General features: G+C 36.1%; 1 protein-coding gene across 1 annotated transcript in view; it reads right to left on the bottom strand.

Annotated features, from left to right (window-relative positions):
* The window catches only part of MLIP (muscular LMNA interacting protein), a gene marked incomplete at both ends in the record, with an annotated part of 279,786 nt that overhangs the window by 27,158 nt on the left and 225,413 nt on the right, over positions 1-27,215 (bottom strand). The window contains one exon of the mRNA XM_079934320.1: positions 12,280-12,486. Coding sequence (XP_079790446.1) covers positions 12,280-12,486 — 207 coding nt within the window. The remainder of the gene's footprint in view (positions 1-12,279; positions 12,487-27,215) is intronic.

Below are 27,215 nucleotides of genomic sequence, written 5' to 3'. Positions count from 1 at the left end.
ATATATAGTGATGAATTAGCTAGAACGATGCCAGTTAGGCCACCTACTGTGAAGAGGAAAATAAAGCCTAGGGGTCATATTAGATCAGGGGATCATTTAATATTCCCTCCGTGAAGTGATGCTAATCAACTAAAGACTTTTACTCCTGTGGGGATAGCAATGATTATAGTGGCTGATGTAAAATATGCTCGCGTGTCGACGTCTATACCAACCGTGAATATATGATGAGCCCATACAATAAAGCCTAAGAACCCGATAGAAACTATGGCTCAGACTATTCCCATATACCTGAAAAGTTCTTTTTTTCCTGAGTAGTAAGTTACAGTGTGTGAAATTATTCCGAAGCCAGGTAAGATTAGACTATATACTTCGGGGTGGCCAAAGAATCAAAATAGGTGCTGATACAGGATTGGGTCTCCTCCTCCTGCAGGGTCAAAGAAGGTTGTGTTTAGGTTCCGGCCAGTTAATAGTATGGTAATTCCGTCTGCTAAGACGGGTAGTAATAGGAGTAATACTGCTGTGACTAGGACTGATCATACGAAGAGGGGTGTTTGGTATTGGGTTATAGCGGGTGGTTTTATGTTAATGATAGTTGTAATGAAATTGATAGCTCCGAAGATTGAGGATACAATGGCTAGGTGTAGAGTGAAAATGGTAAGGTCTACTGAGGCTCCTGCATGTGCTAGGTTTCCAGCTAAAGGGGGATATACAGTTCAGCCTGTGCCCACACCAGCTTCAACCATTGAGGATGCTTTTAGTAATAGGAAGGAAGGAGGAAGTAGTCAGAAGCTTATGTTGTTTATATGGGGAAAAGCTATGTCAGGTGCTCCAATTATTAAGGGAACTAGTCAGTTTCCAAACCCACCAGTTATGATAGGTATGACTATGAAAAAAATTATCACGAAGGCATGGGCTGTTACTAGTACATTATAAACTTGGTCGTCTCCGATTAGTGTGCAAGGTTGACCTAGTTCAGCGCGAATTAATAAGCTTAGGCCCATGCCTACTATCCCTGCTCAGGCGCCAAATAACAGGTATAAGGTGCCAATGTCTTTGTGGTTAGTTGAGAATAGTCAGCAATTTATGAACATAGGTAAAATGGCCGAGTAGGTATTAGACTGTAAATCTAAAGGCAGAGGTAGAGTCCACTTTTTGCCAAGTCCTGTGGTGAATGTTCATCTTGAATTGCAAATTCAAGGAAGCAGCTTCAATCCTGCTGGGACTTCTCCCGCTTTTCTTTTCTCGGGGCAGGAGAAGTAGATTGAAGCCAATTGATTAGGGTATTTAGCTGTTAACTAAAAGTTTGTGGGAGATGTATCCCTCCAATCTAGTGAGGATTTAGCTTAATTAAAGTGTTTGATTTGCATTCAATTGATGTAAGGTATAGTCTTGCAATCTTTATTAGGCAGGGGTTAAGTAAATTATACTTGCTTAGGCCTTTAAAGGCTCTTGGTCTGATTTAACCTAAACTCCTACAGGAAGATGGAGAGTATTGGTGTGAGAGGTAGGAGTATTGTGGATATTATGATTGCTGTTGGTAGAAGGGTTATTTGTTTTGTGGAGTGAAATTGTCATTTTATTTTTATGTTGTTTGTAGAGGGGAATAGGGTTAATGCTGTGGAGTAGGCGAGGCGTATGTAGAAATATAAGTTGATTAGTGCTGTAATGGCTATGAATGTTGGTATAATAAGAATATCGTTTTTTGTTAATTCTTGAATAAGCATTCATTTGAGTATGAAACTTGAAAGTGGAGGGAGTCCTCCTATGGAGAGTAGGGTGAGCATGGTGAGGGTTGTGGTGTTGGGTATTATGTTTCATGTTTGGGGTAGTGATAATGTAGTGGTGGTTGCGTTTTGGATGAATAACATGAACATGGTGAAAGTTATTGTGATATAGATTAGTAAGTTTAGTAAAGTTAGGGTTTGGTTATATAGTAGGATAGTTGTTATTCATCCTATGTGGGTGATTGATGAGTAGGCCATAATCTTTCGGAGTTGTGTTTGGTTTAGTCCACCTCAGCCTCCAACTAGGATAGAAAGTAAAGATATAATTAGTATTAGATGTAGGTTGATTGATGGTGAGATTTTATAGAGGATTGATAGGGGTGCAAGTTTTTGTCATGTGAGTAGGATTAGGCCTGTAGTTAGGGGAATGCCTTGTGTTACTTCGGGTAATCAGAAGTGGAAGGGGGATAGTCCTAGTTTGATAACTAGGGCCATTGTTATTAGTATAGATGCTGTTGGGTTGAATAGTTTTGTGATGGTCCATTGGCCGGAGTGTAGTAGGTTAATAATGACTGCTGTTATGAGTAGCGTGGATGCGGTAGTTTGTGTTAGGAAATATTTAGTGGAGGCTTCTGTGGCTCAGGGATTAGAATTTTTTATTATGATGGGGATAAGGGCTATTGTATTTATTTCAAATCCAATTCAGGCAAATAGTCAATGAGAGCTGGTGGTTATGATTACTGTTCCTAGGATGAGGGCTATTAGGATAATGATAAGGATGGATGGATTTATTAGTATGGGAAGGGTATAAACCAACATTTTCAGGGTATGGGCCCGATTGCTTGTTTAGCTGACCTTATTGTAGATTATAGTGTAACATGGTAGCACAGAGAACTTTGAATTCTTAGGGGTAGGTTCGATTCCTATTATTCTAGAAATAAGAGAGTTTAAACCTCTATTATTTACTCTATCAAAGTAACTCTTTTGTCAGACATATTTCTTGTCTTTTATGTTTGAAGGGGAATGCCTGTTATTATAATGGGCAGTGAGACGTGTCATATACAGAGGACTAGTGTTAGGGGAAGGAAATTCTTTCAGAGTAGGTGTATTAATTGATCATATCGGAATCGGGGGTAAGATGCTCGAATTCATAGGAAGGATATTGTGAGCAGTAGTGTTTTGTGTTTTGACAATGAGGATTTTTATGTATAGTTCTGGTGTGTAGGGGTTGTGGAATGCTCCTAGAAATAAGATAGTTGTGAATATATTTATTATAATGATGTTGGCATATTCTGCTAGGAAGAATAGGACGAAAGGGCCTGCTGCATATTCTACATTGAAGCCGGATACAAGTTCTGATTCTCCTTCTGTTAAATCGAAGGGGGCTTGGTTAGTTTCTGCCAGGGTGGAAATGAATCATATTATGGCTAATGGTCATGAAGGAAAAAATAATCATAGTTGTTCTTGCGTTGTGGTTAGTGTGGATAAGGTAAAGGAGCCGTTTATTAGGAGTACTGATAGGAGGATAATGGCTAGTGTTACTTCATATGAGATTGTTTGTGCTACTGCTTGGAGAGCTCCAATTAGTGCGTATTTTGAGTTGGAAGCTCAGCCGGATCACAGGATAGAGTAGACAGCTAGGCTGGATATTGCTAGCATGAATAATATTCCTAGGTTTATGTTGATGAGAGGATATGGTATGGGTAGGGGGCTTCATATTGTGAGGCCTAGGGTTAGGGTAAGTATGGGTGCGATGATAAATATAGTGGTGGAGGATGTAGCTGGTCATAGGGGTTCTTTAGTGAATAGCTTGATTGCATCAGCAAAGGGTTGGAGCAGGCCATGTGGGCCCATGATGTGTGGTCCTTTTCGGAGTTGTATATAACCTAGGATTTTGCGCTCTACTAGTGTTAGGAACGCTACAGCTAAGAGGATAGGGAGGACGAGTGTTAGGATGTTAATTATAAACATTTTGTTGGGGAGAGGATTTGAACCTCTGGGTGTAAAAGTTTAAGTTTTATGCAATTGCCAGACTCTGCCACCTCAACAAAGCCCTGGTCTTGGGCAGGTATGATTTGCGCTTATTTATTAAGCTGAGATTAGATCATTAATTGTTTGAAGGCGCTTATTTGAAGTTGGTCTTATTTCTCTTGTCCTTTCGTACTGGGAGAAATGCATAATAGATAGAAACCAACCTGGATTACTCCGGTCTGAACTCAGATCACGTAGGACTTTAATCGTTGAACAAATGAACCCTTAATAGCGGCTACACCATTAGGATGTCCTGATCCAACATCGAGGTCGTAAACGCTATTACCGATATGGACTCTAGACTAGGATTGCGCTGTTATCCCTAGAGTAACTTCTTCCATTGATCAAAACTTTGGATCAATAAGTGATATTATGCTTTGGCTAGTAGGCCTAGGCTTTAATCACTCGGAGGGTTTTTTGTACTCCGAGGTCACCCCAACCGAAATTGTCAACCCATATAAAGCTTTGTTAGCCCTTGGTGGTTTGGGTTTGTGATTTTGGGGTTGATTAATTGAAGCTCCATAGTATCTTCTCGTCTTATTTTGTTATCCTCGCCTCTTCACGGGGAGGTCAATGTCACTGATTAAAAGTAAGAGACGGTAAAACCCTCGTGTGGCCATTCATTCAAGTCCTTATTTAGAGAACAAGGGATTATGCTACCTTTGCATGGTCAGGATACCGCGGCCGTTTAATGATTGTCACTGGGCAGGCAGTGCCTCTAATACTGGTTATGCTAGAGGTGATGTTTTTGGTAAACAGGCGGAGTTTGTGTTTGCTGAGTTCTTTTTACTTTTTTAAATCTTTCCTTAATGCACGCCTGTGTTGGGTTAACAGTATTTTTAATAAATAATTTAGTGTTGGGTTATATTTACTAGCTGTTAATTATCAGTATATTATCAGTTACTGATGTAAGCTTGTGAGAGGAGAAAAATTTCTTGTTACTCATGTTAACAGTATTGCTTCTATAGTTGTATAGAGTAGTCCAATAGTCAGGCTAGGAGTGGGTTTACTTATTGTTGGAATTAAAACATTGTTTTATTGTCGAGCTTGAACACTTTCTCAATTGGTGGCTGCTTTTAGGCCACCTATGGTTTATGTTTATATTACTCTCTAGTTAAGGTTGTATCCATTTCTAAAAAGCTGTACCTTTTTAGACTAACGATTAAATATACGTTAAGACTTGATGTGGTTTTTAGTATTATTTAACGTTGAACTGAAATTCCTTTCTTGGACAACCAGCTATCACCAGGCTCGTTAGGCTTTTCACCTCTATTATAAGTCTTCTCACTATTTTGCCACATAGATGAGTTTGTTCTGGTTACTGCTTGTAAGTAGCTCGTCTGGTTTCGGGTAATTTAGCTTAAGGTCTCTTTGCTAAGTTGTTACTAGTTAAGTCATTATGCAAAAAGTACAAGGGGTAAGCTTTGCTTTTTTTTACTTTTAGTGTTTCTTTCATCTTTCCCTTATGGTACTTTCTCTATAGTGCCATTGGTGATTAAATTTCTATCTCCTATACTTTAGATGTATGATGAATGTTTTATTTGATTAGTTTATAGTAGTAGCTGTGGGAGGGGGTGTGGGCTAGGTTTAGTTCAAGATATACACGGGTTGTGGAATCTTCTAGGTGTAAACTAGTTGCTTTGTTTAAGCTACATCTTGTTTTATCCAAGCACACTTTCCAGTATGCTTACCTTGTTATGACTTGTCTCCTCTCATAGCTTAGCATGGGTTAGTGAGCTGGGGCTTTGCTGTGGTACTTGAGGAGGGTGACGGGCGGTGTGTGCGTGCTTCATGGCCTTATTCAATTAAGCACTCTGCTCTTAAATTACTACTAAATCCTCCTTTGGTTTTTAAATTTCATAAAAACTTTCATGTGGGTATGAGGGGTGTTCTTAGTATAGAAAATGTAGCCCATTTCTTCCCATCCCATAGGTTACACCTTGACCTAACGTTTTTATGTATGGTAGTTATGCTTACTTTCGCTCCCTTTTAGGGTTTGCTGAAGATGGCGGTATATAGACTGAAGTAGCAAGGGTTGGTGAGGTTAATCGGGGTTTATCGGTTACAGAACAGGCTCCTCTAGAGGGATATGAAGCACCGCCAAGTCCTTTGAGTTTTAGGCTGTTGCCAGTAGTACTCTGGCGAATAGTCTTGTTTTGTGACTATTTAGGTTTACGACTAAGCATAGTGGGGTATCTAATCCCAGTTTGGGTCTTAGTTGTCGTGTACTCAGATTGTACTAAAGTCACTTTCATGGTTTAGCTTAGTTTTAATTATGGCTTTTTACAGCTTAATTAAGATTTGACTTTATTCTGTGTGATTCCTTAACACTCTTTACGCCGTGTCTCTATTAATTTGGGTCAATCGTATGACCGCGGTGGCTGGCTCGAAGTTTACCAACCCTAGTTAACATGACTTAGTCAAACTTTCGTTCATGGCTTAATTTTTATCACTGCTGTGTCCCGTGGGGGTGTGGCTAAGCAAGGTGTTGTGAGCTGCTAGTGTAGCGTGCTTGATACCCGCTCCTTTTGATCCTTGTGATTTGGAGGGCATTCTCACCGGGATGTGGATGCTTGTATGTGTAAGTCTGTTAAGAATTAATAGAAAGGCTGGGACCAAACCTTTATGTTGATGGGGCTGGCGAGCCCATCTAGACATTTTCAGTGTCTTGCTTTATGAAAAATTTAAGCTACATTAACCTATGGGGTGTAAAAGATGTTCGTATAATTTCATTATGGGGCTTGTGTCAGATTTAGTATTGATTTATTAATAAAATGGTTCATAGATCTAGGGAGGAACCTGTATAGGGGGGTGGTGAATATCTAAGCAGATGATTAGTTTTGTATGGGATAAGGGGGGTTTGATCCACTACGAGATACAGTTTTTTGAGCCCGGGGGGAATAGTGGAGTACTATGACCTGTAACCATTAATTTAATTGCACATGTTGGTTGTGCTAGTCAAATAACAAATACATACAAGTCCAGCTACAATTTGCTTGACTGTGACGAGAACTTTTAAGGTCATAGCTGAGTCTGTGCAAATCCCGCCCCCCAAAAAATAAAAAATACCAAATGTATGAAATCTCAGTTATGTGTGAGCATGGGCTGATTAGTCACTAACCCAACGAGATGTCTTATTTAAGGGGAACGAGTGGGCGATTTTAAGTTAAAATTGTCCTGAAGTAAGAACCAGATGTCTTATAAAGATCACTGTTAGCTACCCCCACGATTTATGGGCCTGGTGCGAGAAGAGGGATCCCTGCCGAGCGGGTTGCTGGTTTCACGTGGCATGCTGGTTAAGCTCGTGATCTAATGGAGTGGCCATAGTGTTAGCTGACTTGAATTTGTTTCAGGACATGTCCTATGTACGATCAATAATTTTATGTAATATGTAAAATTAATAAAATTTAATATGAGATTTAACTGCTCGTGGGGAAAATAATTGAATGCACAGTTATACATAGCATGTACATTTACATTTACAGGAAGATGCTATTATTGACACGTGGAGGTACATGTGTGTATGATTTATATAACAAAAGTATTATAAAATAAATTATTTTCATTACTGACATAGCACTGTAGCCTTGTGGTTATTCTACAATAAACCTTTTTCAGGGAATAGTTTATGTAGAATTTCAGCTTTGGGTGCTGGCAGTGAGGTGCAATGCTTCTTCCTTGAGTCTTAGGGAGGTGTGGTTTTCTCCTTTTCCAGTTTACAAAGCTGGGGTATTTTGTTATACTACAAAGACTCTTCACTTTAGGAGTTTATTCTCGATAAGACTAGTTACTGGTATTAACACTAGGATTAGGAGAAAATATAAGATGGATGTTAATTGGCCTACAATTATGTATGGGTGTTCTACGGGTTGACCTCCAATTCACGTTAGGCTTAGGAGGTCTGCGACTAGTATTCAGAATAAAAGTTGGCTGAAGGGTCGGAATATTACGCTTCGTTGCTTAGATGTGTGGAGTATTGAGATGAACATTAGGACAAGGATTGAGAGTAGTAGGGCTAAAACTCCTCCTAGTTTGTTGGGAATTGATCGTAAGATTGTGTATGCAAATAGGAAGTACCATTCTGGTTTAATGTGTGCTGGGGTGCTGAGTGGGTTTGCTGGGGTGTAGTTGTCGGGGTCTCCTAGCAGGTCAGGTGTGAATAAGGTTAGTGTAAGTAGGGTTAAGATTAGTAGTAAGGCACCTAGGATGTCTTTGATTGTGTAGTAGGGTTGAAATGGGATTTTGTCTGTGTTGGATGGAATTCCTGTGGGATTGTTAGATCCTGTTTCGTGGAGGAATAGTAGGTGGACGGTTGCTAGTGCTAGGATGATAAAGGGGAGAATGAAGTGGAAGGCAAAGAAGCGTGTTAGTGTTGCTTTGTCAACGGAAAAGCCACCTCAAATTCATTTGACTAGAGTGGTACCGATGTAGGGGATTGCTGATAGGAGGTTGGTAATGATGGTTGTGCCTCAAAATGATATTTTTCCTCAGGGTAGGATATAGCCTACGAATGCAGTAGCTATAACTGTGAATAGTAGTATTATCCTAATGTTTCATGTTTCTTGGAAGGCGTGGGAGCCATAGTATAGGCCATGTCCTACGTGTGCATAAAGGTAAATGAAGAATATGGAAGCTCTGTTTGCATGTAGATATCGAATAATTCAGCCGTAATTAACGTCTTGGCAAATATGTGTGACAGATGAGAAGGCAGTTGTCGTGTCTGGTGTGTAGTGTATTGCTAGGAATAGGCCTGTTAGGATTTGTACAATTAGTCAGAGACCAAGTAGGGAGCCAAAGTTCCATCATGAAGAGATGTTTGATGGGGTGGGAAGGTCGATAAATGTGTAATTGAGGATTTTTATTAGTGGGTGTGTTTTTCGAATGTTGGTCATTGGTGTTCTTGTAGTTGAATGACAATGATGATTTTTCATGTCATTGGTCATGGTTGAAGTCCATGTGAGAATAATGATGACATACATTGTTTGTATTATAAGCATTACTTTTGTAATTAGTTTTGTGGGGGTTCTTCAAAGCCTTCACCTATTTATAGGGGTTTAGGATTGATTGTGGGTGGTGGTGTTGGGTGTGGGGTTGTTTTAAACTTCGGTGGTTCATTTTTAGGTTTAATAGTATTTTTGATTTATCTGGGGGAATGTTGGTTGTGTTTGGTTACACAACAGCTATGGATACTGAGCAGTACCCTGAGGTTTGGGTTTCTAATAAGGTTGTGTTAGGAGCATTTCTTTTAGGATTAGTGGTAGAGTTTTTAGTAGTGTTATACGTTTTAGAGAGTGAGAAGGTGGAGATTGTGTTTGAGTTTAATGGGTTGGGTTGTTTACGATACAGGGTATTTGGGGTTCTGCCAGAACAGAATTGGTTTGAGACGACATGAATGATAAGTCTGAGGTGACAACATGGCACCCTGGGGGAACTGACAAGCAAGCATCTGAAGGTATAAAACTGGATCTCAGAGGAGAAGCAGAATTGGACATGTGGATTTGAGGATTATCAGTACAAGTAAGATCACCCCAGAAGCCTGTGAGTAGGTGAATATCTGAAGTGAGGCAGTTAGAGAGAAGAGGTAGAGGAGGACATGTCCACCAAGAAAACAAAGAAGGAACAGTCAGGGAGTTGAAATGTACATATTATCCCAAGAGCAGAATGATGACAGAGATTCAAGAGTGAATGATCAACGGTGTCAACTGCTAAAAGGCATAAAAGAGATAGAAGACTCAGAAAATTCAGCTGAGTTTGCTGACAAGAAGTTTACCCTTGAGAGAGAAATTTCAGTAGAGTGGTTGAGGTGAAAGACAAAATGCCTTCAAGAATGAATTAAAGAGTAATTTACAGAAGAGGGACGGCTACCGATCACTTTGAGAGAAAGTCTTGAAATTTCTAGGTTTGTAGCATCAGCAAGGAAAAGGAAGGGGAAGTATTCATTTTATTTTGTGTTTTGAAGTTTCTGCATACAAAGAAGATGGGTTCAATGGAAAAAGAACAAATGAAGATGTAAGAGAGTGATGACATGCATACTAAAAGGATGGGTTCAATGGAAAAAGAACAAATAAGATGTAAGAGAGTGATGGCAATGACAATTCAGGAAGGCTTATTAATACAAAGACCTAACTCTTGTATGGTTCTTGTTATGTCCCAGGCACTATTCTAAGTGCTTTATACATATTAGTCCATCTTAATCTCATAATATTCTATTAAGACAGTACTATTATCATCCTCACTTGCCCACTATCACCATCTGGAAGGAGTGGGTTCAAGAAATGAACTCAGATGGACTGACTAAAGACACCATGCTCTATCCATTGGGCTATGCTAGTTATAAGGGTTAAAGAAGGAAATAAGAGTAATGACTCCCTTCATGAGACGGGGAAAAGAGAGGAAATACTGGTTTAAGCACAATAACAGGGAAACACCTGAGCATCTTCATATATGATAGGACATCATATGAAGTTCATCATATGAACTAATGACAGTAAGAGAATAGAACAGGGATTAGTGTAAGTATTTAGGACAAGAGAGAAGCACACACTACAGATGAAACAGAAGAACAAAACTTGTCAAACATCTTCTGTAGCCCCAGTTGATAAGGGAGCCCCAGAGGCAGTTATGTAAGGTCAAGTTCAATGTGGACCTCTGGGGGAGGGGAGGGAAGAGAAGGTTTGAGTTTGGAGATGAGCCCAGCAGATAAAGCTGCAAAGTGAGATCTGGGAAGGATGTTAGGATATTGGAGAGAAGTTAATTTAAATGACAGTTATGTTTTACAATTTCAGACAAGAAGCTATTTTCAGTAAAAAAGAAACACAAGTCTTGATAACTTGGTATGCTATTGGCTGAATATTTACAACACAGTGTTTGTAAACATTGATATCAAATTGAGTAAAATTCATACATTTTAATAGGAGCAATTAAAATACAAAACTAAGCAACTGAATCTTCCATCAAGAAATGTTGTCTAACTACAACATCATCATCATCATCATTATTATTATTTCAGGTGTGAAAATATCAATAAATCTCAGACACTGAGAGATGAAATCTATTGTGAAGCTTGTGTAGACTGAAAATAGTTGTCTAGCCTCAAATGGCTTTCGTATATTGTTTTTCACAGCCTGACCAAGCAAAGCCTAAATTATGTATGAAATACTGACTCTACCTTTGCTAAATGTCTCCAGAAAACACCACTAAAAATGTCAAAAGAAGAGCTATTTGAAGCAATTGATATCTATAAAATACAATTATAATCCTATCGTAGATGATAATTTATATAAGAAAATGGTTGTTAGTATCAGAATTTTTAACTCTATTTAATAGCTAAATGGATGTCATAGACGTTGGCTAGTACTAAAAGAGGGAGAATTACAGATAATATAAAATCATTTTAAAATATCATACTCTCCCTGAAATACTTCTTTTTCTAGACCTAGAATGAGAAGCAACCAAAGGCCATACAAATGTCATCCTGAACTTTGCCTAAAAGCATTTGTTTTGCAGAAAACGGTTGTTTTAAAAATTTAATTCAGGGTTGACAACTCAGTCATGATAAATGTTATTAAATATAAAAAGATAATTTTTCCTCATATAATTATATTCACTTTTTAGATGATTCTTTGTGTTTAGACTGGGTTTATGAACATTTTTGTGAATGCTTTAAGGCCCAAGGAATATTGCTCAACTACATATGCCCTTGATTGATTTCCAAATATAGAGGTGTATTTCATTAAATATAGAGAATTTGCAAAACAAATGTTTTAAAACAAGATTTTACATTTTAAAAAAAGATTTAATTGCAGGTTGATTTTGACTAGTCAATTCTTTTAGAAAAGTTTCAAGGTCTGAGAGTCTGTGTTAAGGCAGAATGTCTTTATGGTGATGCTCAGAAGAGCAAAGGATGCTTATACATAAGCCTTATGTGCTATTGACTGCTTGCTTCTAATAGAATATTTATGATTACATTCCAAAGCCAACTATAAGTATTTTTGCTTTTTTAAAAATATATATACATATTTTTAGGTACTGAACACCTCATTACTTGTTACATATCCCATCACTATACGTTATGAGGCAGATAGATACATTTTTAAATAAAATATTAATATTTATTGCAGATATCTGCAGAAATTCTAATTATTTATTTGCCCACTGAATGCAATTATAAATGCTTCCTCATCAAGGTATTGTCATTTTAAGAAGCTTTTTAAGAATGTTAAACTAAGACTAGAAGATAAATTAATAATGGCATCTTTTAAGGTTTTGAAACATGTCTTGGGATTTCCACCTTGGGATTAGAACATGAAACAATGAGCAATGCAAATTAGGAAATGACTTTTAAAGGAAACATAAATATTTCATAATTCCCCAAGGTTAATTATTATCTTTTTTTAAGGACATGTGTCTTCACACAAATATTTAACATTCTTAATATATTTAAATATACTTAATATATGTTTCGTCCACATATAAGTTTCGAAAGTTAAGCATGAAGAAGGTTCACAGCACAGGGCATTCTCACCTTATTATATGCGTTGTGACTAGACAGGGTGTGAGAATTCTCCTGTTCATCACTCAGGGAGAAGGAGGACAAGTGACTGAAGGGTCCTGGGGTAAGACAGTCAGCATGTGGGAGGGTCTGTGGATGCATCAGAGACTTAGCAGGAGGATGGAGTTTAGTTTGATATAAAGGATGGAGAGAAAAAGGCTTGGGAGGGACAGGCACATCCTGGGAAGAAGAAAGGCATAAAGAGGATGTTAGTGGGCAAAGGTCAAGCTCACTTGGAATTAAGTCTAAATATTATAGACTTTGCATCAGAATCTTTTACTAGTTGGAAGAAAACCTCCCATCATATTCTGGATCCTCACAAGACTCCTGCTTTTATAGTGCATTGTCTGTCTCTTCCAGTAATTCCCGTTGGTCGCCCATCTCCAGCCTCTCTTGCAGAACTGATCAAGTGCCCACAGAGTCTCCCAACAGGGCCATGTTTGTTTAAGGAAGGAGAGAGCTCATCCCAAAGTGGGGAGGATGGGACTAGAAGAATTTTCATTGAAGAGGTAGTAACAGTGGAAATTAATTTAAAGGTGCTTGTGATTTGGTCTGGAAGAAACTGGGGGCAGAAAGGGGGAGGGCATCATAGAGGGTATCAAATCATTGTATAATTCATGGTGCCATGAGTTTCCGGTTGAGCTGAGTATGGGGAAGGGCTCAGGAAGAGGTGAGTCTAGAAAGAATGAACGAAGATGTCCATTCCAGGCAGGGTGTTACTTTGGAAAGAAACTGGAGAACAAACAGACGTGCTCAAATGTAGAGGGGAAAGGTAATGAGGTCTTAACTAGAGAGGGTCTTTCCATCCCCTGGAAAGGGATGCCTGCCTGAGGAAGTCTTTGAGAAAGTAAGAGCTGCTAGATGAGGCCTTGAATTATGCGAACAGAACAAGGAAACCACAAGAGGGAAGTCCTGAATCTACAAAGAAAACTCACAAGAAAGACATATATATATATATATATATATATATATATATATATATATATATATATATATACCCATCATAAAAGAAAAGGGCTACTATTTTGCAGATCTTTTTAAAGCACCTCTTATATTCCTGAAATTTTTAATGTAAGGTAATAAATTGACAGTGATTATCCTACAGTAAAATCTCTTAGGGGATAAAACTTCTAAAATAAAACCTGTTTTATTCACCTTTGAGACCTCAGCATCAAGCATAATGCCTAATAGAGCAGATGTTTAATGCAGTAACAATTGAGTTTTCAAAAGAATATAATATTTTCAATGAGGTCAAGAATGCCATTAGTAATGAATGAATGTGTTTGGCTTTGTGTGAAATGGAAATTCAGTACAAAATAATGCACATTGCTCAAAATGACATTCAGCTAAACAGGTAAATTCAACTTTTAAGACTATACAATTAATATTTCTTTTCATGTAAGCTGAATTGATTTTGCCAAAGCCATGTATTTTTAAGCCACTGATTGGTTTTCTAAAATTTCTGCTGAATGTGTTTGCTGTGTCAGTAGATGCCCCCACAATGGGTTCAAACTTACTTTAAAAACTTACTCCAAAACATACTTTAAAAAACTCTTGGAAAATTTTAAGCAGGTTAGAAAATTAAATTCTAGGGTTTTTAAGTTTGTAAAAATGAGGGGTTTTAACCTTATGTACCTTGAAAATATGACTAAAAGTGTTTTATTTTATTAGTTTCTTGTTTGTGCTTCAAGTGTTTATTTTATATATCAAGCAATTACAAATATACATTCTCATTTCACACACACAGACTACAAACATACACTTATTAAAAAGATAGCATCCTATACACAGTGTTCTGCATCTTATTTGAGGTTTTTTTTTTTCCATTTGATTACAGTTTTGGAACATTTCTATATCAGTACATGAAAGCTATGGATTCCCTATAACACACATTACTGAGTTATCTCACTGATGATAATCATCATTCAGTGATTCTCTTGGAAGTCCCAGGTATATCACCTAAAATATTAAATCACTTAACACAGTCATAAATTTATCTCTTCTTTGCCAGTTTTTATACTTTTCAGGACTTTCTTTTGTTTAATCCCATTGGCTATTGCCTCTAACATTATTATTATTAAATAATAGTCACGTTAATGTGCAATTTAATGGAAGGGTTGTAGTATTTGCCCACTAAAGATGGCTTTTAGATTAAAATGTATTCTAATTGAGTTTTATTTCTCAATCAACCATTTCATTATTTTATCAACAACTAATTAATCGGTGTGGAAAAGGATTAATATGAAAATTGAGTAGTAAGCACAAAGACTAGCTGTGTAAGAAAAAGACAGCATTGTTATTGATAGTTGACAGTGCCTAGGAAGAGGAGCTGAACAGTCTCTGGTTTATAGTCTGGCTTCAGCTTTTTTTGTTTCCCTTGAATGTTTTTTTAAAATTTATTTATTTATCTTTATTGAAGTATAGTTGATTTACAATATTGTGTTAGTTTGGGTAGACAGCAAAATGATTCAGTTATACATACATATATCTATTTTTTTCAGATTATTTTGCCTTATAGGTTATTACAAAATACTGAGTATACTTCCCTGTGCTATATAGTAGGTCCTAGTTGTTTATCTATTTTATATACAGTAGTGTGTATATGTTAATGTCAAACTCCTAATTTATCCCTCCCCCCACCTTTTCCCTTTGGTTACCATGAGTTTGTTTTCTATGTCTGTTTCTCTTTTGTATATAAGTTCATTTGTATCATTTGTCTCAGATGGTTCAAGAATTCATTGTGAGAAAATGTCAGGAGGCAGCCTGTAGTGATCCAGGGAAATCCAAGAGTTCCTTATAGGGAGCAATCTAACCAAGGTCTAACCAATCCAGAGGGAAAAGTTTGAAGAGGGTGTGCTGCTCTGTGTTCTACGCTTCTAAGCTCTCTGGGCTAACCTCCATCTCTCAGGAGTCGTTCAAACCTGAACACTTCTGTAGGGTCAGATGGCATCAGCTATTCCAGGCAGCTGGGCAGGGAGGAGAGAGCAGAATTTTATCAGCATTTGCACAGGCCAAAGAGAGCTAAGAATTTTGGACAAGCTCACTTGAGCACTGTCTGTGGTCAGGACTGTACAAAGCAGAAAGGACCGTTGGTGGTGACAGCCTCTACAGGTATGTCACTGGAGGCACGTTTTCCAATCTGTGCTGCTTGTCTTCTATGCTTTGTGTAGGTTGTTATCCTGCGATTCTTTTTACCTTTGTCCTGGGAATTTGCTTTGCTTTTCTCTTGTGTTTGATCTCCTGTTTCCAGTAGCCCATGTTTTTTCTTTTCCATGTTTCTTCTCATTCACTGGGACTTAAAGGAGCTTCCTGGGGAAATGGAATTTGGGAAGCCAATTTTTGACACCTTGCATGTTGAAAACTTTGTTCTGTCCTTGCACAATTTTTTGTACTAAATCATTTAATTTTTTTGGATTAAATCATTTAATTTTTAAAATTAAATCCAAAATTCTAAGTTGCAAAATAATTTCCTTCAGAATTTTGAAAGTATTGTTACACTGTAATAGTGTTACTACACTGTTACTATTTTACACACTTTTTTCAAAAACATATTTTTTATGTATGATTTCTACAGCTTTTCTGTTTTACAGTTATTTTTGTCAATTCTCATCAGTTCCTTTCTTTTACTTTTCTTATGAGCAGGAGATCTTGCTGTTCTTTAATTTTCCAAATTGAATATTTAATTGATTTATTTTTATTCTCTTATTCATTAAACATATTTAGAGTTATAAATTTTCTTCCAAGGGCTATTTTAACTATATTCTATAAGTTATAATAGATGATTTTTTCATTGTCTTTTTCTCCACATAGAAATTTTATTTTGAATTTCCCCTTTAATAAAATAATTTGTTAAAGAGCAAATTTTTCAACATACAGATGGCAGGGACTTTTTGTGTTTTCTAAATTTGTTATTAATTTATAAAATTTTTGTGATCAGAGAAATTTCTCTGTATTATTTTTATCTTGGAAGTTAATAGTTTTTTTACTGAGGTAGAGCTGATTTACAATATTATATAAATTTTAGGTGTACAACATTGTGATTCACAATTTAAAGATTATACTACATTTATAGTTATTATAAAATATTGGCTATATTCCCTGTGCTCTACAATGTATCTTTGTAGCTTATTTATTTTATAAATAAATAACTACATAGTAGTTTGTACTCTTAGTTCCCTACCCCTATCTTGTATTACTTTTATCATGCCAACTAAAAGCTTTTCCTTTTGGGCCTAATCTCAATACATGGTTGGGTTTTGTGAAGAGTCCACAGATATGCAAAAGAATAGTTTCTGTTTTGGTTTGGCTTTTTTGCAGGATACAGAGCCCAACTACATTTATATTAATTCAATTTACTTTAGAGGATCTATTTTTACCTACTGTCCTATGTAATCTATCAACAACTATAAAATGAGTTAAAGTATTTTACCACCAATATATTTTCACTTTTTCTCATCCTATCTCTTGCTTTTGCCTTATGAGCGTTGATGTTATATTTTAATGTTTAGATACTCTAATGATTGTATTTTCCATGTAAAGTTTATCCTTTAGCATATAAGGGGGTCTTGTTTGTCTTGTTTAAGGAAATTTTGGCCTGAATTCAACCTTCCCATTCTGAACATTATAACCTCTCCTTTCCTTTTGTTTGTAGCACCTAGAACATTTTGTTATCCTCAGCTGTTCTCAATCACTTGGTTTAACAGTCCCAGCTTAAAGACTGCTTTTTCTGTTATCTAATCTAGGAACTTTTCTTTTCCCTTTTTTAAAAATTTATTTATCTCAATAGTAAAGGAATCTTTCCTAGACCATAAGTTTTTGCAAGAGGTTCATATGAGGAAGGGACCACTGCCTGAGATTGTCTTTGTGCTCCAAAGATACAGGCTTTGGGGTGTGAGTCTGTTTAGTCTTTATTTTTCCTCAAACAATGAAGACTGTCAGCTATACAGTATTTCACATACAGTATTTCACAGATAAGCAACTTATCTGTGTCCAGGCTGTCACAGAAAGAGAGAGCTTCCTGCAAATATGACTTCCTCTGTGATTCACTCTATAGCCTTACCTCCTCCGATTCCTAGAACAAAATCAGTTCAGGGATCTTCTGTTGCCAACATATGCACCCATGCAAAGACAAGGGATTGGGGGTTTGCATATTAAGGTGTATCCCACACATCCAAGATGGGTATTTTCCCAAAGAACAGTGATTTCATTAAATTCACTTATTTTAGAGAATAAAATATATTCTGACTTATTTCTGGCTTATTTTTCCTTTAAAGTCTGAAAAAATGATTTTATTAAAGTCTCTTATTTTAGAAAATAAAATATGTGCTGACTTATTTTTCCTTTAAGTCTGAAAAAAATGTCACTCATATATTTCATATTTAGAACACAAATGTTATAAATTGAGAATATTTTTAAATTTATACTTTGATCTGGCTGAATAATAAAATTCCAATATAACATAATTTACTTATTCTTACTTTTTCCAATCTTCAGTGGCATTTTCTATGCATTTTCTAATGGTATTTGATACAAAGGAATGAATTTCAGTTCATCATTCTTTTGTTTTCTATGTATTATATTATGACGTCTACTGTAGCAGGAAGAACACATGTATCCCCAATTAAACTGGGTTTTCAATTTTTCCTTTATTAAGATTCCTCATAAAAGAATCTCAACATTTACTTAAGCAAAACTTTAAAAATTATAATATTGAGTACTCTTTGTCTTCAAACATTCCTGAAAATTGAACATCATTTCCAAGCCCCAGATGCCTACTTTGGAAATGTCTTACTAATTATGATGTCATAATACAATTTTTAGTTAAAATTCAAGGCAAAAATATAAGGTTAGGGCTAGGTATGTTAATAATGAAAGTAGTTATGAAACAGAAACAGACTCACAGACATAGAGAACAGACTTGTGTTTGCCAAGGGTGGGAGGTGGGGGAGGGGAATGGATTGGGAGTTTGGGATTAGAAGATGCAAACTATTATATGTAGGATGGATAAACAACAAGGTCCTACTGTATATAGAACAGGGAACTATATTCAGTATCCTGTGATAAACCATAATGAAAAAGAATATGAAAAAGAATGTAGTGTATAACTGAATCACTTTGCTGTAGAGCAGAAATTATCACAAAATTATAAATCAACTATACTTCAATAAAATTTTTAAAAATAATGAAAGCAGATATAAAATCTTATTGCAAATAATTTCAAAAATTTCAAAAAATTAGCCTACTTCTTGTCAAATTCCAGTAGGTTAACACTGATAAATATATAACTTATATTTATGGTTGATAACATAGCTTATCTAGACCTAGGTGTTATGTGATGACCTCTGTCATTTCTTATTGTTTATGTCTATATGAATAGTGGAGTATTCAATCTAGATTATTTTGCAGGAGTCTTTTTAGTAAAGTTATCTTCTCACTCTCTGAAGATTATTTTAGTCAAAAATAATTGAAATGATAAGTCATATACCTAGTTGGGCACATGAACGGCAATAAGGTGCAACAGGCTTAAGGAATAACCAACTAAGGACTCTCTGTCCATTGCAACAAGTTGGAGAGCCATGACTCTTTTTTTCACCCTCAGGACTATACTTATTAGATTCTTGTAGTTGAAAGAATCTCAATGATGATGGAAAGTACGGGATGGGGCAAGAGACCCTTACTCAGGAAATCTCACCTAGAATATACATGAGCTGTGTCTAGCATTCAGAACTACAAAAGAGACCAATGTAAAACCATATACAACAGGAAAGCTTAAAATCTTTTTTACTGCTTTAGGTTAGGAGTTAGCCAACTTTTTCTGTAAAGGCCCCGATACTGTATTTTTTTTAACATCTTTATTGGAGTATAATTGCTTTACAATGGTGTGTTAGTTTCTGCTGTATAACAAAGTGAATCAGCTATACATATACATATATCCTCATATCTCCTCCCTCTTGCATCTCCCTCCCATCCTCCCTATCCCACCCCTATAAGTGGTCACAAAGCACTGAGCTGATCTCCCTGTGCTATGCGGCTGCTTCCCATTAGCTATCTATTTTACATTTGGTAGTGTATATAGTCCATGCCACTCTCTCACTTTGCCCCAACTTACCCTTCTCACTCCCCGTGTCCTCAAGTCCATTCTCTACATCTGTGTCTTTATTTCTACCCTGCCCCTAGGTTCTTCAGAACCATTATTATTATTTTTTTAGATTCCATATTTATGTATTAGCATACAGTATTTGTTTTTCTTTCTGACTTACTTCACTCTGTATGACAGACTCCAGGTCCATCCACCCCACTACAAATAACTCAGTTTTGTTTCTTTTTATGGCTGAGTAATATTCCATTGTATATATGTGCCACATCTTCTTTATCCACTCATCTGTCAATGGACACTTAGATTGCTTGTATGTCCTGGCTATTGTAAATAGAGCTGCAATGAACATTGTGGTACATGACTCTTTTTGAATTATGGTTTTCTTAGGGTATATGCCCAGTAGTGAGATTACTGGGTCATATGGTAGTTCTATTTTTAGATTTTTAAGGAACCTCCATACTGTTCTCCATAGTGGCTGTATCAATTTACATTCCAACCAATGGACAGCTCATCCAAAATGAAAACAAATAGGGAAACACAAGGTTTAAATGGCACATTAAACAAGATGGACTTAATTGATATTTATAAGACATTCCATCCAAAAACAACAGAATATGTTTTCTTCTGAAATGCTCATGGAACATTCTCCAGCATAGATCATATCTTGGGTCACAAATCAAGCCTTGGTAAATGTAAGAAAATTGAAATCATATCAAATATCTTTTCTGACCACAATGCTATGAGACTAGATATCAATTACAGGAAAAGAATCTGTAAAAAATGCAAACACATGAAGGCTAAACAATATACTACTAAATAACCAAGAGATCACTGAAGAAATCAAAGAGGAAATCAAAAAATACCTAGAAACAAATGACAATGTAAACACGATGACCCAAAACCTATGGGATGCAGCAAAAGCAGTTCTAAGAGAGAAGTTTATGGCAATACAATCCTACCTCAAGAAACAAGGAACATCTCAAATAAACAACCTAACCTTACACCTAAAACAATTAGAGAAAGAAGAACAAAAAAAACCCAGATACTGTATTTTGTAGGCTTTGCAAACTATATATTCTGTCGTAATTACTACTGCTATGATAGTGTGAAAGCAGCCTCGGATAATATATAAATGAATAAGCATGACTGTGTGCCAATAATGCTTTATTGAAGAGGTGGTGAATCAGATCTGACCCACAGGCTATAGCTTCTAAACCTAAAGGTTTGAAAACAACACACATTAATAAAATCTTTTTAACGTTTGACCTGCACCCTACCTCCCTTCCAATGAATTATCTTGAGGTTGGTACATTTTTCTTTGGAGATCACTATTCAAAATGATTCTTGAAAATGAACATCATTCTACGCTGCTTTGGTATTCAATAGATGAATCTCATAAGGTTCTAGTCTTTGAGGGAAGAACAGGAATCGTAAAATTCTCCTGTATGTGTTTTTATCAGTGAGATATGTAACATAGTTATTTCCCATAAAATCCTTACAGTGCTTTTCACTTACTTGAGAATTGTCTTTTTCAATGTAAAAATACTTAGAACAAATTTTTCAAAAGAAAAGAAGCTTTATTTAAGAGCTTTATTTTTAAAAAAGAATTGACAATTTGGCTTGATTATCATATCCTGCAAAACTTCAAGAACACACGAAGTTATGAAGTAAATAACATCTTTGTTCATTACAGAAGGATTACCAAAAACATGCAGAGAATAAATTCATTTAGTTTTATTTGTTAAAAGAACTACAGAGCCAGTAGAATTAGATATTGACAGAGACATCATAAAAGTAATGCTATAGCAATATCTGACGCATTCATCACTCTAGAAGAAGCCCACTTTCTACTCAGCCATCAAGTCAAATTGTTTAACCATAAAAGCTCTTTCCATTGCAACACTCAAAAGGACATTGGAATGCATATGGGCTCTTCATTAAAGCCTACACATCTGAGGCTCTTTTGTTCCATCTGTTTTTTTAAACCTCCTTTCCTGTGGTTTGGTAGTGAAAGGTGAAAATCCATTTTCCCTTTGCTCTCACTGTCCCCTCTACACACCACACACAGTTATCTGTGCCTTTTGAAACTCAGAGCACCACTGCGTGAAATTACTGGAGCCTTTAACTCCATCCTTTCTTCCCTCTTCCCACCTCTTTGGGAAAATGAATTTTTTTCTTTTTTTAACAACACATTTTTAAATGCAGCACTTATAGTCAGCTTTTCTTTCCTGCCTGGAGCCTATAGTAATCCAAAATCAGAATTTTAGCATTTCTGCTAAAGTTTTAATTTAAAACAACATCCCGTTCATAAAGTCAAGGACGATTACAATGTATTTCTTAAAGAGTGCCTCCTTCGGCCAAAGAGGTATCAACATTTTACAGACATAATCTCAGAAACGCCAAATTACTAAGAAGAGATTCTAATCATCTACATTTCACTAAGATCAAACCAAGATAACTTAGGTCTCTTAATTTTGAACATATGGCATAACTTCTTGCTTATCAGCCCTAATTTTAAAGCATCCATGTGAATTTTAAAAACAGACATACTTAAAGCAACACATCTATTTCAGACACTGACTTGAACAAAAAAATTTGAACTTGTTAAATATGAAAAAGTTAGCATATGCTTAGCTACTTCAAATTCCCTATTAAAAAAAATTAAAGGACTAAAACATAATTGTGAAGATAGGATTTGGACTATTTAGTTCTGAAAGTTTGTGGTTGTCTGAAAGCAAGTTTCACAGAGCAGATAACATAGATAAAGTGTGAAGATATTTGACTAAGACATGCTCAAGAGAAAAGAAAGAGAAAGTATTTTATAATCAATCACAGTGGGCACTAGAGCATGAAAATGCTGAGTTTTATGTTTTTCTATACATATAGTTTAATTTTCATCCTACATTCTGACATGGATTCATTTGGGGAAAAAGGCGCAATTTAAGTTGAAGAAGTTAGAAAGTAACACAGAAAAGAGGCTTCTCTGATTTCTCATCATGGTGGGAAGAAAGAAGAGAATGTATTTGGCGGCCCTTTAGTAGGAAGTCAACTCCTTTCTTCCAAAATTATAATGCTCCTAAAAGAAATGATAACAACAGTAAACATTTAAAAATTTGCATTCCCTTTAAGGTGTCCAGAGCTCTTTCACAGTGACTGTTTCATTTAATCATGAATGGATATGAGTATGGGTACCATTAGAAATGAGATTAGTAGCCCCATTTTTCTAGGATGAAACTGAAGTTCAGAGAGTTGACTGATCTTCCCAGGATCACACCAAGCCCATGTTCTTTCCATTGCATTCTATCGTAATGTTTCTCTCCTTTGCAGGAAGCAGCAAAGTTACTGCTGGAGCAGTAGGCTCCAGTAACCAATAGTGAAGGTAGGGTCCCTTAATGGATTAGGCAACCAGAGGGCCAGGCCTTGGAGTCTGTAGCCTGAGTGTGAAGTAGACAGGTAAGAGCGAGAAAGTACAGAGGGTTGCAGAGAAGGTTAAGAGTAGCAGGAAAGAGACAGAGACCAAGGTTCAGATATTTAGAACCCACTAGGATATAAGCTCCATGGGATCAAGGATATTGTCTGCTCTGTTTCCTGAGAAAGCACCCATATCTTTATTGGCACAAACATAAATGGCTGGATGCTAAGAAGAGACAAAACGGAAGTGAATGTGGATAGAAGTAGCGACACCATCCATCAGGGACACCATCCGCAGGAAGGACTACAAGCCCAGGAATACTTTCCAGTCCCTTCTCCCCTACACTCCTGTTCTCTGTGGTCCTTCCACCAACATGGGCAGCTAAGGCTTAATACCATCTTCATATCTCAGGGTAGGATTTTGGTGGTGACTGTTAAAACTGAATTTCAAAGAGAAATTCAGTACATTTAATGTACAAGATACATTAAATGTATCCTTCATATTGTTCATGTTAACAAAGTGTTATAATTTTAAAAAAAAATGATCTTGTGGTTTTTAATATCCTGAGGTTTTGTTCCTTTGACTCTACTATTGTTTCACCAAGAAATTTAAGTGAAAGTGTTGATGTTCACCAACTAAATTGTGTTTCCTGTACACAGCCTGTCACCCAGTCTAAAATCACTTTTCAGAGAGATCTAGAAAGGCAAAAATTATCCCCAAAGTTCATTACAAGGATTATCCCAGAGTCTTTTGTGATTATGAAACAAAGGAATCAAAGCATGGTGTCTTCTACACTTAAAGGATGCAGAAACAAGAAATCCAGACACAGCCAAGACTTCACTTTCATTATAGAAAGCATCTTTGTTTAAATTTTAGGTTGCCTACTTAGCCTTCCTATTCAGGATATTTGCAACGGAAATAGTTGTCAAGTTTGCCAATGTAAAAACAGGAAAAAAGTAATTTTAGTAGCAAATACCAGGACCCTGATACAGGCTGTTATATATGGTGTCTTTCATATGAACACACACACACACACACACACACACACACACATATATAAATGTATATATGTTATATATACATTTATATATGTATATATAAATTTAATTTTGAAAAGAAATCATTTCTCTCCCAGGGATTTTAGTTTAAGGAAAAGCAAAACAAAGTATAGTTATTCAAAGGGAAATAATGACAATGAATCATATTGATAATTTCTTATTACTCCACAAATAGGAAGTAAATAGGACATGATTTTTTTAAAAAGGAAAAAAATCAAAATAAAAGAAAATATTCCCTACCCCAATTTTCTCAATCAAAAAGAAAAGAATCAAAGTAAACTCTGTGGGGGTAGAAGTAGTCTTATTTGTCATGATTTTGACCTAGACAGTAGATTATAAGATTTTCCATCTCTCCAAAGTTATGACCTGATTAATACTTGCTCTTTTTTTTGGGGGGGGGGGATCATCTAAGGATGTGAAATATCAGAAGGGTTCCAGTAATATTTAAGGGCACGAACACAGAATTTCATAGTAAGGAGGTACCTTCGAAAGTACTTCATACAACACACTCATTTTGCAGATGTGTAATTAAATCCAGGATCAGGAATGACTTAGTCTAACAGCATGCATTTTAAGAGTCAACATCAGACTGCCTGACTTTTTAAAATTTCTCTTTCAGTTAATTGTCCTTACACCTAACAATTGGGGAAATACAAGAAAGAGAAATGTCTAGAAAAGTGGTAAAGCCATAATTTTGCTGACATAGAGCCAAGGAAAATGTATGTCCCTTGTCAAACAGGGCTATCATTATGAGTAGTGGCTCTATGGAATGTGGAAATTCTCATAAATGGAGGCTTACTTACCTCTTTTGTGTAAATCAAATACGGAAAAGTTCTTAGTTCAAACAAAAAAGAAGGCACCTAATCAATGTTGTTTGAAAGGAAATGCCCCTGGCAGGGGTAGCTTTGAGCATCATTAGTCATAGAATTCTTGGAGCTGGAAGGGAGGCAATAGGTGGGCCAACCCAGGGTCTCTCAACCCCAGCATTAGTGACATTTGAGGTAGGATAAGTCTTTGCTGTGGGGGACTGTCCTGGATACTGTAGGATGTTTAGCAGCATCCCTGGCCTCTACCCACTGGGTGCCAGCAGCATGCTCAGCCCCAGTCATGACAGTAATATCTGGGGCAAAGTCATGCCAGTTGAGAACCACTGGTCCCCTCATTTCACAAATGCACTGAGTAGAACTGGTTAACCACACAATCACAACTAGAACACATACTTCAGAGCTCTTTCTGAAAAACCAACCTGCCCTAGTTTCCCTTTGGTTCAATTATGTATCATAATGAATAAGGGCATCAGATTTGCATGAATGTGGTTTCTGAAATGTGAGGTGAAACTAGCCTGACTTTAGAATATGCTGCAAAGGGCCAGTCCTTCTATCAAATGCAATTCATGAGGGCCTAATACTTCCCAAAAGCCATTAAGCCACAGATTGAGAAAAACACCTCTATTTTTCTGAGCCTACCCTATGGGATAAATATCATATATACTTGCTTTTACTTGAGCAAGTAAAAGATGCTAAGCCTCTCAGCTCTCCTGGACAAAGATAACTGACAATCTGGGTCCTGGTAAGTTGTTTCTTACCAAATGCATTTTCTGTTTTCAAGGAAAAGTAAGGTAAAAAATATTAAAGATCTAAAGGTTCAAAAAACAAATTTGTATTTGGATGACTGGGCTACAGTAGATTAAATTTCACTTAGGATGTCTAGATTTGGAGGTTAGAACATTATTTTTAAAAACCCTATAAACCTATCAGCTCTCCCATCTCAAAGGAATAACCAGTTTTGAACTTACAAATTTACTACAAATTGTTCTTTTCACACAGCCTTTGAGATAAAGAAAAGTACATTTTTAATCCTGGCGTTTTTTTTTTTTTCCATATATTTATTTTAAATCACTTGCTTCACTAACCTGATTTCAGTTTTCACAGGTTGGACTTCTAAAGCTGTCTTTGGTTTCTTTAACGGAACTTAAAAAATAGTTTATTTACCAGTTTTAGCTCTCTGTTTCATTCTGTCCTGTGCACCCTCTTGATTGCTCTTCTCATTTGGATTTATTGTTTTCTCTGCCAAAATGACAAACTCACAGTTATTTTATCTTAGATCACAGTGAGGAAGAGAAAGTTTCCAAGTCTCTTCATATGACTCAGCTTCAAATTTCTATATCTTGCTGTGACCTTTACATTTGTCATCATGCAAAGCTGGCCTAATCTCACCCACACTTTAAAATATCTAACAATCTCTCCAATAGTTAGAGATTATAACATTTATTCTAAACACATCAATCTTAGCATTTATATTCAAAGAATACATACAGTTTTTTACTACATCCTCCTCTAAATATATTCTACCTAGAGTCCATTTCTCATAGGTCAAAGAAAATGTTCATAGAGAAAAGAAAACCACAAGCCCCTCACCCAGGTTGCATTTCCTATGTACATTTATTGATAACTAGCCCCCCAGATATGTTAAGGAAGTTGTAGAATTGAATCTGTTTAGAGGGGGAGGGAGGAGATCATTGTAGACAATGTCCTGGGAGAGGTGTGACATACAGTATAAAAGACAAAACTATACCAAAGCCATGTTGCTGTCACCATATAGTTGTATTCACAGGCTGACACTGACTCAAAGTTCAAGAAGTTTTGAGAAATAGACTCCTCTGAAGTAAAACATAAGAACACATCTTTTCTCTTGCCAACAAATAAAATGAACTTTCTAAACTTTGAATAATATTTATCTTGGCTATTACTTAAAATTATTTTTACACAGCTACCTTCTCCTCTTAAAATTCTGTTGTCTGATACTTTTCAGGTGAAACCAATGGAGAATTTTAAACTCTGTTTTAACAAAACCTTATTTTAAGTACTATTTGTCTTGCCTTTCCCTGGCTTTTCTCAAACAAATATAAAGGAAATAAAACCTTACTTTAAAACCATAATATACAAAAATGTTTAAATAAAAATAAAATAAAACAATTTTTTTTAATTTTAAAAATTTGAAGAAAAGAAACTTAGCCTTCCAAATAGAAGTAATAAAAGTTTAGATATAATGACTACAGCTTTTTATTTCATAAACTTCAACCCTATTAGATGTAGATAAAAATGAAAATAAAGATTGAATTCAACCAAAACAAAAACAAAGAAAAGGAATATAATTTACATGAGAGGTTCTAAATATGGTAATCATCACCTCTCATAAATAAAGATATCTGGGGACATCACGAGTTAACAAAACATAGGACATATTTATATAAAGCTTTCAGATTATCATTGTTTCCCAATAGACTGGGGTACAGTCAGACACTACATATTCACCAATTTGTTAAACTACTAATGCTTCAAAG

This window comes from Stenella coeruleoalba, assembly GCF_951394435.1.
Source record: "Stenella coeruleoalba genome assembly, chromosome: 10".
Taxonomy (NCBI): Eukaryota; Metazoa; Chordata; class Mammalia; order Artiodactyla; family Delphinidae; genus Stenella; species Stenella coeruleoalba.
Note: the sequence above shows the minus strand (reverse complement) of the source record. Positions and strands in the feature narration are given on the sequence as shown.